The following is a 12,535-nucleotide window of genomic DNA, read 5'->3' as shown; positions in this document are numbered from 1 at the left end:
GAGGATTTTCCGTTGAGGCTGGAACCGTAGAAGTTCGAAGCCGGAGCACGAAGTATCACATCCGAGCCCGATGGCGGAAAAAAACAATCTGAGGATGGAGCCGAAGCCCATGCGCAGTACGGACCGAAGGAGGAGTCACCAAACTCGTGACTTCCAAAGACTGTCCAAGAAGAAAAACAAACTGCAAACATCCGGGCCCAACACCAGATGGCGACCTATGCTAAGTGTACAATCTGCAGCTCATATGCCTCGAACATGAAAGTTTTGCATTTATTGTGATTGCATTCTTTTGTAGGGTATGTAAGACAAGCCAAGGAACACTGGGTGTTCCACTAGTGTCAGAGGCTGCGCAGGAGGGACTGAAGCTGGTTGAGGAAACAGATAAGAACACCTGGTAAAATGTGTCTATCATTCTTTGCTGAAATTATAGGAAATCTGGTAGCATCTGGATCCCAGGAGAAAGAGGGTAGTTTAACTCATGGGGCAGAGATATTACCAGCAGTGAACAGTGTGGCTATCAAACAGGTTTCTCCTCCTATACCCAATGATATTATTTTTCATTTGGCATACAAATGATTTTAAACTGAACCAGATGTGATGCCTCGAGATAGACAGAACATTCCACCTCTGTTTCAAACTCTTGCAAGAGCTACATTAGTATCTTGGCAGGAGGGGGAAGCCCTTTTCATCAAGACTGTTGTCCCTAGCAGTTTCATCAGTAAGATAAACTCAGCTGACCAGAGTTGATGCAGATGTGAAAGTAAATGACAACTTTGGTCTCCCCGTTGATGCAGAATGTCTCTATAATGTGGTGTTTGATTTGCTGTTTTGGTGTTTAGTGAAATCTTCTCTTTCATCGACAGACTAACTGATGATGATGATGGTCTATATTGAACACACTTGGAAAACCTGAGATGCCTCGAAAGGATGAGATTCTAGATCGAGATGCAACATCACCACTTCTAGCAACAAGAATCAATCATGCCCACCAGTTTCTCCTTTGCCTTCTCCTTACCCCTAGGAAAAACACACCCCTAGTAACTTGGGAGGCATTTGGCTAACACAAAATATCTCCCCATCATACAAGACTGTTACCAATCAATATTACTTTAATATGTATTGGCACACAATAAAACCAATAGGAAAGCCTCAGCAGCTGCCAACACCTGGATCAAATGTTCACATCTTGTCTCTGCTCGCATGTACAGATGTGGCTCTCTTGTCACTACTCTAGCCCAGCTAGCATACCACTGAACCGATCATGGGATGGATTGGTCACCTTGGTGCTGGCATACCTTCGCCTCTTTGATGATCTCATTAACAATCTCCTCAGTCTTCTTGATCTCTGCAGTGGTCATGGCCCCCTTGGCAGTGAAGTCAAAACGCAGCCGATCTGGGGCAACCAATGATCCTCTCTGATCAGCCTCCCCAAGCACAGTACGCAGTGCAAAGTTCAAGATGTGTGTTGATGTGTGGTTGCTCATAATAGGGCGGCGCCGGGGCTGCAAGAGAAAGCATTATTGAGTATGATCTGCAACTCAGAGAACACTCTGTGAAGACAATAACAAGTTAAAGCATTAACATTCTCGAGTGTGCTTCCTCCCAGACGAGTGGATTCATAGCAACATATGTATTAATTTGCTGGTAAATATTTAATCAAAGCCATTTACAAAATCAGTGGAATACATTGGAATCAAGGTTACAGCAAAGATGTGTTGTGTTTTGATCTGTTTAGCTAGAGATTTTGTTTTACTTTCTGGACACTGCAATGGTTTGGTATATCTAGCATAGCTTTTTCAAGGCTGCCAAGTGCCCAACAAACTTATGTTTGAGATTTCCAGTTTATCTGCATGCTAGAATCAGACACTTCAGTGTCTCAGGTGTAGTGCCTTTAGTGAGACTTTATTGCAAAATTAGTCATTGACTTGTGAAGAAAATTTTCATTCACTGGTGCTCAGAAGAAAGGAAGGAACCTTTGTGATTAAAAAAAAAAAAACGGAGGCTGTATTGAAGGTCTCCCGTCTCGGAAGACAGTCTAATGCTCCTCTCGAGGGCTCACCCAGGACTGTCGACCAAGAACCAGGGCCACCAAGTTTGACAGAAAAGAAGCAGAGCCATCCTTGTAGACATGAGGGGGAGAGAATTCCTCCGGGGCCTACTCGCCCACAGTGCTCCATGTGAGGACAAGCCCGTCCTCAGGGATCTGTGTCAGGGAGGAGGGCACCCCCAACACGATCTACCTTAGGGGTGACCCATGTGTAATAAAAGGAAGGTTTATGGCTTGGTAAGTAGTTTGAAATGGCAAGTTAACGTGGCAGTAAACTGCGCAGGAAGGGTCTGTGGGGGCAGGCCTGAGAGAGGTTGGAAAGGATAGTTCTGTGGGTGGCTCAAGCAGTGCTGCAGGCCCACGAGTAACATCTAATTTACAGGCCCTGGGTCTATGGGATACCACTTTACAAGGGACTTATAAGTAAATTAAATATGCCAAACAGGTGTAAAGTAAACCAATCATACCTTGTTTAAAGGAGAAAGCACATGTACTTTGGGCACTTTACCACTGCCATCCATGTTATAGTCCTAAAGCAAACATAAAGGCCAGACAAATAGGCGGAAAAAGTCAAAAGGTTTGGGAATAACCCTGCAGAATGGCCAAGCCCTACACAACTCCCATTCCAGGCTAAAGACAGAGTAGGCTAATCAATGCCTTGATGGGCTTCCCCTCTCAGGGCGACAGAACATGGACCTTGGCCTGGTACTGCAGGGGCACATGCCAGTTCTAATCCGGTCTAAACCCAGCTGGAACCCTCTCTCTATACTCTTAGGGTCCACTAAGCTAACCCATGGGGGAACCTTTTCCTCACCTTCAGATCCGATCTGTGAAGCGACCAAATGTAAGTTGTTCACAGAAGCATCCCAGAAGGCAGACAGTACCACTATGGCCAACAAAGTGATGTGGCCCATTCCACCCCTTTGGGTTGGACTTCTGTCCCCTATGGACGGAAAACTCTGTCCACAAGGATGGCAACCAACAGAGGCCACTGACAGCTGTTAGCTTCTGCAGCCAGGCCCCGGGCCATCCAGGGGTCTCTGTCCTCTGTGGTTTCTCAGAGTGGAGGGAGATGGCTCCAGATGCATTGCATCCTTTCTCCACTCCACCTCCCACCCGTTCAGCGTGGTATCCTGACACTGGTACTCCAGCCCAGGGTCTGTACTCTTAGCTGGACAGGGGTCAAGGGCGAGTCCTTCCTCCCCATTCCCTTCCTTCCGTGGTTCCATACCCTCCTTAAGGGAGTGGTACCCCCAGAATCGAGAACTATCAGGTTGCTTGTATAAGCCGTCCTGCACAATTCTCTCACCAATTCAGGGGTTCCATCCTGCAACTGGTCTTCCAATCAAAGGTATGTACCCTTAGGCTGAACAGTGGTTAGGGGTAAGTCCTTCCTCTCCCTACTACTTCTTCTGGGTTTCCACACCCTGCTCTAGGGAGTGGTACTTCCAGAAAACAGAACGGGTTGAATTCTGGTATCGGTCACCTCCACTCCTCCCACCTCCACCAAGTATTCCCAATACGATGTGGTCCCCCTCAGTGGATGGTCTATGGTACAGACTAGATTCCCCTCCTGGTGCCCCCTTGGGGTACTATCCAAGAGCTGGGACTGGGCATAGGGCACCCTGGGACTTTGCTCACCCTCACCTCTCATTCTACTGTGAGAAGAGACATAGGACCCTTTACTTATCCACCCCACTACACTGGGGCCTCTCTGGGCTACTGGGAAACTCCTCTGACGTTGGTTGGTGGGGAACCTGAGCCACTCCCTTTAGGATCAATCCCAAATGCCTTTCTAGACCCTTTGGTACTCACCTAGCGGTCTGCCTCCTTTTCAAGTTCCCGGTGGTCAGATAACTTAGCATTTTAACAAGTGTTGGCGCAGCCAAGGAAAACAACAACGGCGCAGGTGCTCTCTGACAATCCGAGTGGACAGACCGTCAAAAGTGTTTACTGTGCTTCTCTTCACCCATTTATCCAGTGCTTTGCAAAACTTCCCCATAAATTTCTCCCAAGATTGGTGAGACAGCTTCCGGCTGCCCCTGATCCTCAACCTATACTAGTCAGGGGTGCGTTCATACTTTATCAGGGCATCCTTCATGGGGATGTACCTCTGCCTGTCACTCCCTTTTAGGGCCAGTAGGGCATCCCTTCCATACTCAGGAATATAAATCCCAGGCCAGTTCCGCAAACCCCCTCAGGGATCCTGTGCTCTGCCAGAACTCTCTCATACTCCTGCAACAACTGATGTATGTTACCCTCTCCTTGAAGCTAGGCACCAAGTCTGAGAGTGAATTTTTAACACTGAACTCAATATTGCTGCCCCCACTGGACTCTACCTGTGGTAAGTTCAGGACTCTCAAACCAGGCTCAAGGGCCAGTTTCCATTCCTCAAGAGCATTTTTTTCTCTGGCAAAGGCCCTTTCAGCCTCTGCCCTTCTAAACCAGCTGGGACCTCAGGTCCCTCTCATCCTGTCTATCCTTGAGTTACTTAGGGGGCAGGGTGTGGAAGGTGACACTGGTCCTGGTACTAGACACTGTGAGAGACTCCCAATCTATTGGGTCCTCTCTCTCTACTGGCGTCCCTGGCCAATCAATCTCTACTTCCTGCACACTCTCTTCAGGGCCACTGCCCTCTAGGGGTTATGGTTCTGAACCTTCTAGGAGGTTCCACGGCTTAGGATTCTTAAGAATACCAAACCGGTCCTCTTCCTCCGAGTCCTCCCCAGAATTACCACCCTCCTGGTTCTCTGTTGAAGCCTTTCCCCAGATCGCCTCCTCAAAAGCATACAGGGTTCCTGAAGATCCTGCCTTGTGGATCTCCTAGACACAGTCAGCCTTCTTTCCTTGCAGAAATCTTTCAGCTCCCTCCTAGTACAGTAAGCCAGGAGATTGAAATCCAGGATTAACCCCATTCTGCTACAGTAATATTGGTGCAAACAACAAGAGTCCCAGGCATAAGAGATGAAGCAGTAGTAAACAATAAATGACCAAAGCGAGAGAACAGGAGAAAAACAAACAATGGTTTAAGTGCAAAGTTGTAGTGCAACAATGAGTTACTGTGGTATCACACAAACTGAAGTCCTAGCCTCACAGCTGAACACCAATGTCAGAAATGGGGTTCCTGGTTGGCTAGGGTATGTGCCCAAGCCAGGCAGATCCCATCACTCTAGTCAGGGCAAGAAAGTTAACCTGCGGTCACCTTCTGGTAGCCTGGCACAGAGCAGGCAGGTTTATCTTCAGAGGCAATGTGTGAAGCGTTTTTTTCAGCACAGCCACACAGCAACGCAATAAACACACCACAAAAGAGACTCCACATAGGATTGTAAAAAAGAACTCACTATAATATGAATCACTAAAGACCAAAACGACGTGTCAAATAAGCAGTATAAAATAAACAACCACATGTGCTCCACGTGGGGACCGGCCCGTCCTCGGGGATCTGAGTCAGAGAGGAGGGCACCCCGTCACAATGCTGCTGGGAGGATGACGGCAGATGGGCCTTGGAAATGGTGCCCAAATCCTTAGAGACGAGCCTTCCCTTGACTGATTGCACACAGTGCCGCTCCAGGGGCGGGGCCTCAGTGACGGTCCTCATGCCTGGCCGCCCCTGGTTACTAAGTAACATGTTGAGGGGTGTGTGGGCCACTCCCACAGGGCTTCCTTTTGGCTCGCAGCTTCAAAACGGTGACTGGGGGCTTCCCGCTCGCCATCTCGTGCTGGGAGCACTGAGAAAATGAAGCGCTCGCCAGATTCTATGTGAGAAAATGAAGTGCTGAACATTCGCTGTATTTATAATGAAGCGTGTCTAAAAGCATGGGGTCAGAGGACCTGTACTTGTACTCAAAATGTCTTTGATCAAGGAGTGATGTCTAAGGAACCCTTAGAAGTGCGCAACAATCCCTTTCAACCAAACACTGGCTCCAGACGGCCAGTGGGGAGTAAATCAGCCCTTTGTGTGAGGGCAGGACACAACCTACACAAATGTAAAGTGTGAACCACATCACACAGCCCTGGAAGACTATCAGCATGCGTATGTGCACCCTCTCACACCCAGCCCTTCCTGTGTGGTGGCTATCTAGAAACTATGCAGCATGGGTAGCAGTTACTTAGCTCAGATGTGTATTGAGTCAGTCAGCAAAGAACAAAGAGTCATAAGCACAGAGAAATGCCACTTTCTAAAAGTGGCATTTCCAAAATAATAATGTAAAATCCAACTGCACCAGTAAGCAGGATTTATCACCGCTATTCTTAACATACCAACGCCACTCCTTTCTGATCAGGAATTAGCGCTTACAAAATATATAAGGGAATTTCCAATGCTAGCCTATGAGAGGAGTAGGCCTCACAGAAGTGAAAAATGAAACATGCTGTTTGTCACTACCAGAAAATGCCCCATATAAAGGCACATGTCCTACCTTTAACTTACATCACATACAAATTTACCTCTGTGTGTTTGTGATGGGGCATCTGGTCAGTCCAATGAGCTTATAGTGTTTTTCTGTCCAATGTATAGCCAACAAAGGCAAAACACTTTGGCAAACTATTTGCGCAGTGTGAAGTTAATGGATCACAGGGAATTGTTTCAACACCTTCAAAGCCTTGAAAAGCTCCTAGTATGTTTTCTTATGGCCACTTTTTTATGGGCAGTATGGAAAAGAAGGAAATAACTTAATTATATTGAAGGGGACAGGGTTTAGTAACATGAAGCTCTTTTTTATATATTTATCCCTAGGTCATCAGATAGTTACATGGTTCAAAACAATGTAATATAGGATTATCCATTGCCCTTTCTGACCCTAAGTGTTTTAGGAGTTGGGATGTTTTAATGGATTTTATATCAAATTGTGAATGGACTGTAAAGGGGAGTTCATGGGTAATTAAAACATTTTTGGATGTTTAGAAGTATTCTTTTTTTAATGTTCTAAAAATATGTTGTGAATACAGTTTATATTGATTGATTTATATTTACACAGCAACCTGCCCATAGGTCTACCTAGGACCTACTGTAGAGGTGACCTATGTGTAGCAAAAGAGGAGTTTAAGGCTTGGGAAGTAGTTTTAAATGACAAGTTAAAGTGACAAAGTGCGCACACAGGCCCTGCAGTGGCAGGCCTGAGAGGTTTGAAAGGCTACTTCAGTGGGTGACACAAGCAGTGCTACTGGCCCACTAGTAGCATTTAATTGACAGGCCCAGGGTGTATTGGACCCCACTTTACAAGGGACCTGCAAATAAATCAAATATGCCTAACAGGTGTAAAACAATCCAACCTTGTTTAAAGGAGTGAGCACATGAACTCTTAGCAGAATATAGCATTGGTAAAGCGCCCATAGTCCTAAAGTCAACAAAAAGAAGGTCAGAAAAATAGGAGGAGGAAAGCAAAACGTTTGGGTAAAACCCTACAGATAGGGCCAGATCTAATATAGCTCCACTCTTATGTGCTGACCATCTGGAGTTCAAGCTACCGGCTGCTGGAACGGGAGATATCAAGGTGCATGTGTGATGCTTAAGCTAATAGGTGGGTTTAAAGAGGAAAGGTCTCAGGAGTGGCAGACCTCAGTGCCTTAAATTTGGTGGCTGGACTACTCTAGATCAGCAGCTCAACTTAACTGCAGAGTACAATGGTCTGTCAGAAGCTCTCATTTGAGGTCCCATTCTACAACGTTGGCCATGATTACTGTATACTACACTAACAGCACAGCTAATATAGACATGAGACACCCCAACAGATAGCATTGTTCCACTAACACAGCGTCAGGGACAGGAGGCCTAGAAACTGTCACAATCATTTGGAACTCCTTTAAGGGGCTGATGGGGTTTGCTTGGTGACCCTCCAGATATCGATTGGTTGCATATAGACAGAGACAGGCCTGATTGTCTGGAGCATGGATAGTCTTATAGAATACACATGTAGCTGGGCACAGATGACATGCATTATGAATTGCATGCTCTGTTTTAACAGTAAAAGTTTGCTAAAATGTGTTAATCCGCCATGAGATGTGACACTAAATCAGGGCTACCTTCCCCTTATGAAGCCAAATGTACTGAGCTTGTAACTTGCTTGCAAATGTTTAGTTTTTTTCTTTCTTGCAGCTTAAGGCTTCCACTGCTATCCCTTTTTTCTAGTGATCAATGGTCTTTATTCCCACATGATACCAGTGCATTACTCATTATAGTATGGCAAAGACGTCACTCACTGCTGGCGGCAAAGCCAGTTGAGCCGACTGAGAGGTGTTAAAAAGGTTCTTTATAAGGAACCAAGCTTTATCAAAGGAACATAGTTTCAAACTGCACCTGCTCACGGTACACACAAATAGAAGCTGTCAAAAAAGGCTCTGCAGCAATGAGCTGCTGGAGGCACGGTCACCAATGACTGGGTTTCGAGAGGCGAAATTTGTAGAAAAGAAGATTATTTTGTCACCACTGCAGGGTTAAAATCCAAAGAATGCATGTTTAACTGGAAGTGGTGTATGAATGTCTGTAAAACGGGTGCAATGTATGCATTTGAATGGGTAAGAGAAGGTTAAAATAACAAATCCTCAGAAGATGAACGAGTGTGTGTGTTGAGGATGAGGACTTCCCCATTTACCTGCCCTGCAATATTAAATTCTCAAAGTATGACACCGTTGGCTAAAGACACAATGCTCAAGTTCATTACTTACCTCGTCGATGTACAGGCGAACACTGTCGCCAACACGCAAGGTCCCATACAAGGTGCCCATGTGGAGAATGTAGCCACCACGGACCTGGACATTTTTCACAGAGAATTCCGTTTTCTGAAAAACATCAAAAGATTAGCTGAGCTCCAGATACAAGGACTCAAGCCCTCCCCATCCATAGTGTCTTGTGGGCCTACCTGCATATACAATGTCTTCTATTTAATTCAAACGCATGGTTCTTCTAAGTAGATTTATCAGATCAAAAGACATCAGGCCTTCTGTGCATTCATACAAAGGTGAAATTATGAATCCAGCAACCGTTAGAAAATGTTGCCACGGAGTCAGCATATCTATGCACATAGATGTGGTCTTCTGAGGGACCCTACACATCAGTGGCCTCTTTAGCTACGCTCTACACTTCTACAAGAGGCATCATTAGTACTCCTGGCAATTGAACGCATTTCATTTTACTTCACATGTGGATCATAGCCTCATTTGGCTTTCTGAAAGAATGAAATCCTCATTACTATTTAGTTTTTAGAGATGCCTACTTTTGGATGCTATGTATCTAAAGTCTGAGCGATGTGAAGGAATGAGGGAGATCAGGATCAATTGGTGATGTGAGGACCCGGGCCCTACTCCCAGGATGTGAAGTTTATTTTAAGAAAGCTGTAACAGTTGAGGTTTTAGGCCTTCATTAAATTAATGTAGATTGATTCCACCCTGTGGGTTCTGTGCATGTGATCCATAGTCAGTCAGTCATGATCATTTTACTTGGCTATAAAAAGCCTTAAAACAAAAACAACAAATAACATATTTGCAATGTATAGTTCATAGTAATCTACTGTCATAACAAAATTACATATGTACACTTAAAAAAAACTATTCCCATCTAGGCCTTAAAAGATGGCAGATTTTAAAGCCTTTCCCACAGCAAAGATGATTACATCTGAAGGCAGCATCTGTAGATATACGAAAGTAGCTCTACCAACAGCAGTGCTCGTAAAAAGGACTAAAGAGGTCGTTCACGACAGTTTTAAAAGTCTAAAAAAAAAAAACCCCAAAAAACACAATGTGAACCACTGCTGGATGGAGCAGTTATGACATGAACACAGAAATGGCAAAACAATGTATGCCCTTCTTCTTGGTGTGGCAAGTAAAAGCTGCACCATATCAGATCTAAACCTTAATAGGCTGTGTTCATGTTGACCTGGAACTTTTTCCAGATACAGCTGCAGACCCAATACGTTGACAATAAGCCAGTATGCTCTTATAGACTATTTATGTAGCATGTGTTCCTCTGTATTATTTACTTCTTAGATCAAGATAGATTTCTGTACAGGAACTTTATCCCGCCTAGTAATTGTTCTTGGGGTGTTAAACAGTGCTGGTTAGCCAGTCTTTGTATAACAGTTGCCATTGTTTTCTAGCCATGGAAAGTTGTTAAAACAATCCATACTAATGCATTCCAAAATGTAGGTTTGGCACTCTCAGAACGCCAAATATACAACCTAACGTCGAGCAGGGTAAGACTGTCCTCCAGTTAATCTAAACCCAGTTCTGTGACAAATTATATTCAGAGTGTAATGGGGGTGGGGGGGTGTCACCCAATAGGCACCTACAGAATAGTTTATCTTCAGCCTGTAAACCGTGCACATTAACACAGACACACAGCTGCTCAATAGGTTGCCACTGAAACACATTTAGCCTTCTTCGCTGTGTTAATATCTTTAAAAATCATATTTCCTACCTTAACATCGATTTAAATATGGCACACAGAGATCAGATTAACTTTAACCTTCTTGCATGTATTAGAGTATCCCAGGTATTGATATTATCAAAAGCCATTCCAAGGTAACTAAAGCAAGGAACTTTCTTTGAAATGTTGCTATTTATAGAGAAACCCCTGGTCTTACTAAACCCTGGGCCCAAACTCTGAATTAAAGACAGAGCCATATCCATGGTAAGGGCTAAATTATCAATCACCTTGACAAAACAAATTAATTTCTTATGGCTGTTTGCTGTTCTGGACATTAAACCTGCATTATTCAAATACACAAGAACTATGCAGACTTTCAACAAAGTATGTGCTGGGCCTCCACCAGTAGCCTAGCCTCCAGGGAGTTTAGTATAAGAAATAAATAACAGCTCCACAGTCTTGGTCGGTGAGCTACCTGCATGTTTCTTCCATCCGAAGGCTCGTTGTGAGATGAGATTTGTCATTACTAATTGCAGGTTACTTTGGGTGCATAATGGAAGATCATTCCCACATGAATCCCAATCTTCTGCCCAATAAGCATTGTTTATGCTACAAAGAACTTTTAGCATTTTTTTGCAGTCACGGGGAGGGATCCGGTTTTGTGTTTTCAAGACGTTTCATGTGGATGCACCATCATAGGATCAGCCTTCTGTTCACAGTAGGGTGTGGAACCTTTTAAGCCTGTAATTAACTTTTTCCTGGAGCCCGTTCGCATCGTACTCTAAGGGAGGTGTCACAGCACATCTTGTGATACAAAGAATTCTTAGAAGAAAAACAACTTTGAAAATTCAGAGCTCAAAAGTAGGCGGGAGGAGTAAGCACAGCATGTGAATCTACAGCCCGACATGCTACGAACACGTTACAGCAGTCTGAGCAAGCCATTACAAGGCATAGACGAGCACCGAGACCTGACAAAAGTAATGTGCGTCAGAAAAAGATCCATCTAATAAAATCCGTGCACATCCCTGGTTTAATTTAAGTAGGCCTTTCCCTGCTCACAATTAGAGAGCCTTCATTGCCTTAGTTAAACTTACATCCTCCGTGCTGTCATCCTCCTTGAGTAGGTAGCCTTCATCATAGGTTTGACCACCCTGCTCTGCATAGAAACAGGTTCTGTCTAGCACAATTCCACACTCCTGTCCAGTCGTCACCTCATCCACAAAGGCCTTTTCCCTGCGTAGGGCTTTCACAGTGGCTACAACACCTTCAAACTCTGCAAAGGATCAAATTCAGAAAAGAGTTGAATGGCAAGATGCAAAAAAAAAAAAAAACAACAATATAGGAGATTCTTTCTTACTAAATCTGGCTCCTGGGGATAATCAAAAGACGAGGAATCTGTGGTTAAAAGTATCCATCAGAAATGCCTTTTTGCCCCCTTACCTCAATTCTTGTGGAAAAGATGCTTGTACAACCCACCACTTTTACTCTCATTTTCGTTTCTTACAAACACTGCATATACCCTGTGTGATGATTCCGACCAAGACTGAACAGAATGCCTTGGTACCTGGCTGGGTTTCAAAGAGCTTGTGAGTTCCTGCAGAAAGGGTGTCAACTCTACTCTAAATATGGAACATTGATTCTTGTGATACCAAATTGAAACTGAGCACAGGGGCAGATGGCATAAACAGATGGAGTCTTCCTCAAACAAAGCATGCTGTACGTGCACAGGTGAACTGCAGCAAATTGCTTGTGGCAGACACGGCAAGACTTAAATCCAGAACCTTGTAGCATATGTTACCCAAGTGAACAACATCAAAAAAGAAAAACCGCAAAAACAGTGAAATTAATAAAGGCAATGTGGCAAAATGGAAGGTATGGGAACTGAGTAAGAGGCCGATCAAGCCCACACCTAATGGAAGATAAAGGGGATCTGGTAAGCGTTGTTCATAATGCCATTGGAGGTGGTTTATTAGGCCTTATATCTACTTATAATTACTATCTATAGTCATGCTAATGCACACACAAGTTTACACAAACATTTTTTTTTTTTTTAAGTAAATGCTACTAGACGATTTAAAAAAAAACCAGACAACTCCATATTTGCTGCGAGTGGAAACCAAGAACTATTT

The 12,535-nt window shown here is 44.3% G+C and overlaps 1 protein-coding gene across 1 annotated transcript in view; it reads right to left on the bottom strand.

The window, feature by feature from the left end:
- AARS1 (alanyl-tRNA synthetase 1) overlaps positions 1 to 12,535 on the bottom strand; it is a 294,909-nt gene that overhangs the window by 83,707 nt on the left and 198,667 nt on the right. The window contains exons 12-14 of the mRNA XM_085638756.1: positions 11,501 to 11,679; positions 8,711 to 8,824; positions 1,296 to 1,502 (exon numbers count right to left, since the gene is read on the bottom strand). Coding sequence (XP_085494882.1) covers positions 1,296 to 1,502; positions 8,711 to 8,824; positions 11,501 to 11,679 — 500 coding nt within the window. The remainder of the gene's footprint in view (positions 1 to 1,295; positions 1,503 to 8,710; positions 8,825 to 11,500; positions 11,680 to 12,535) is intronic.

This window comes from Triturus cristatus, chromosome 12 (assembly GCF_964204655.1).
Source record: "Triturus cristatus chromosome 12, aTriCri1.1, whole genome shotgun sequence".
Classification (NCBI taxonomy): Eukaryota; Metazoa; Chordata; class Amphibia; order Caudata; family Salamandridae; genus Triturus; species Triturus cristatus.
Note: the sequence above shows the minus strand (reverse complement) of the source record. Positions and strands in the feature narration are given on the sequence as shown.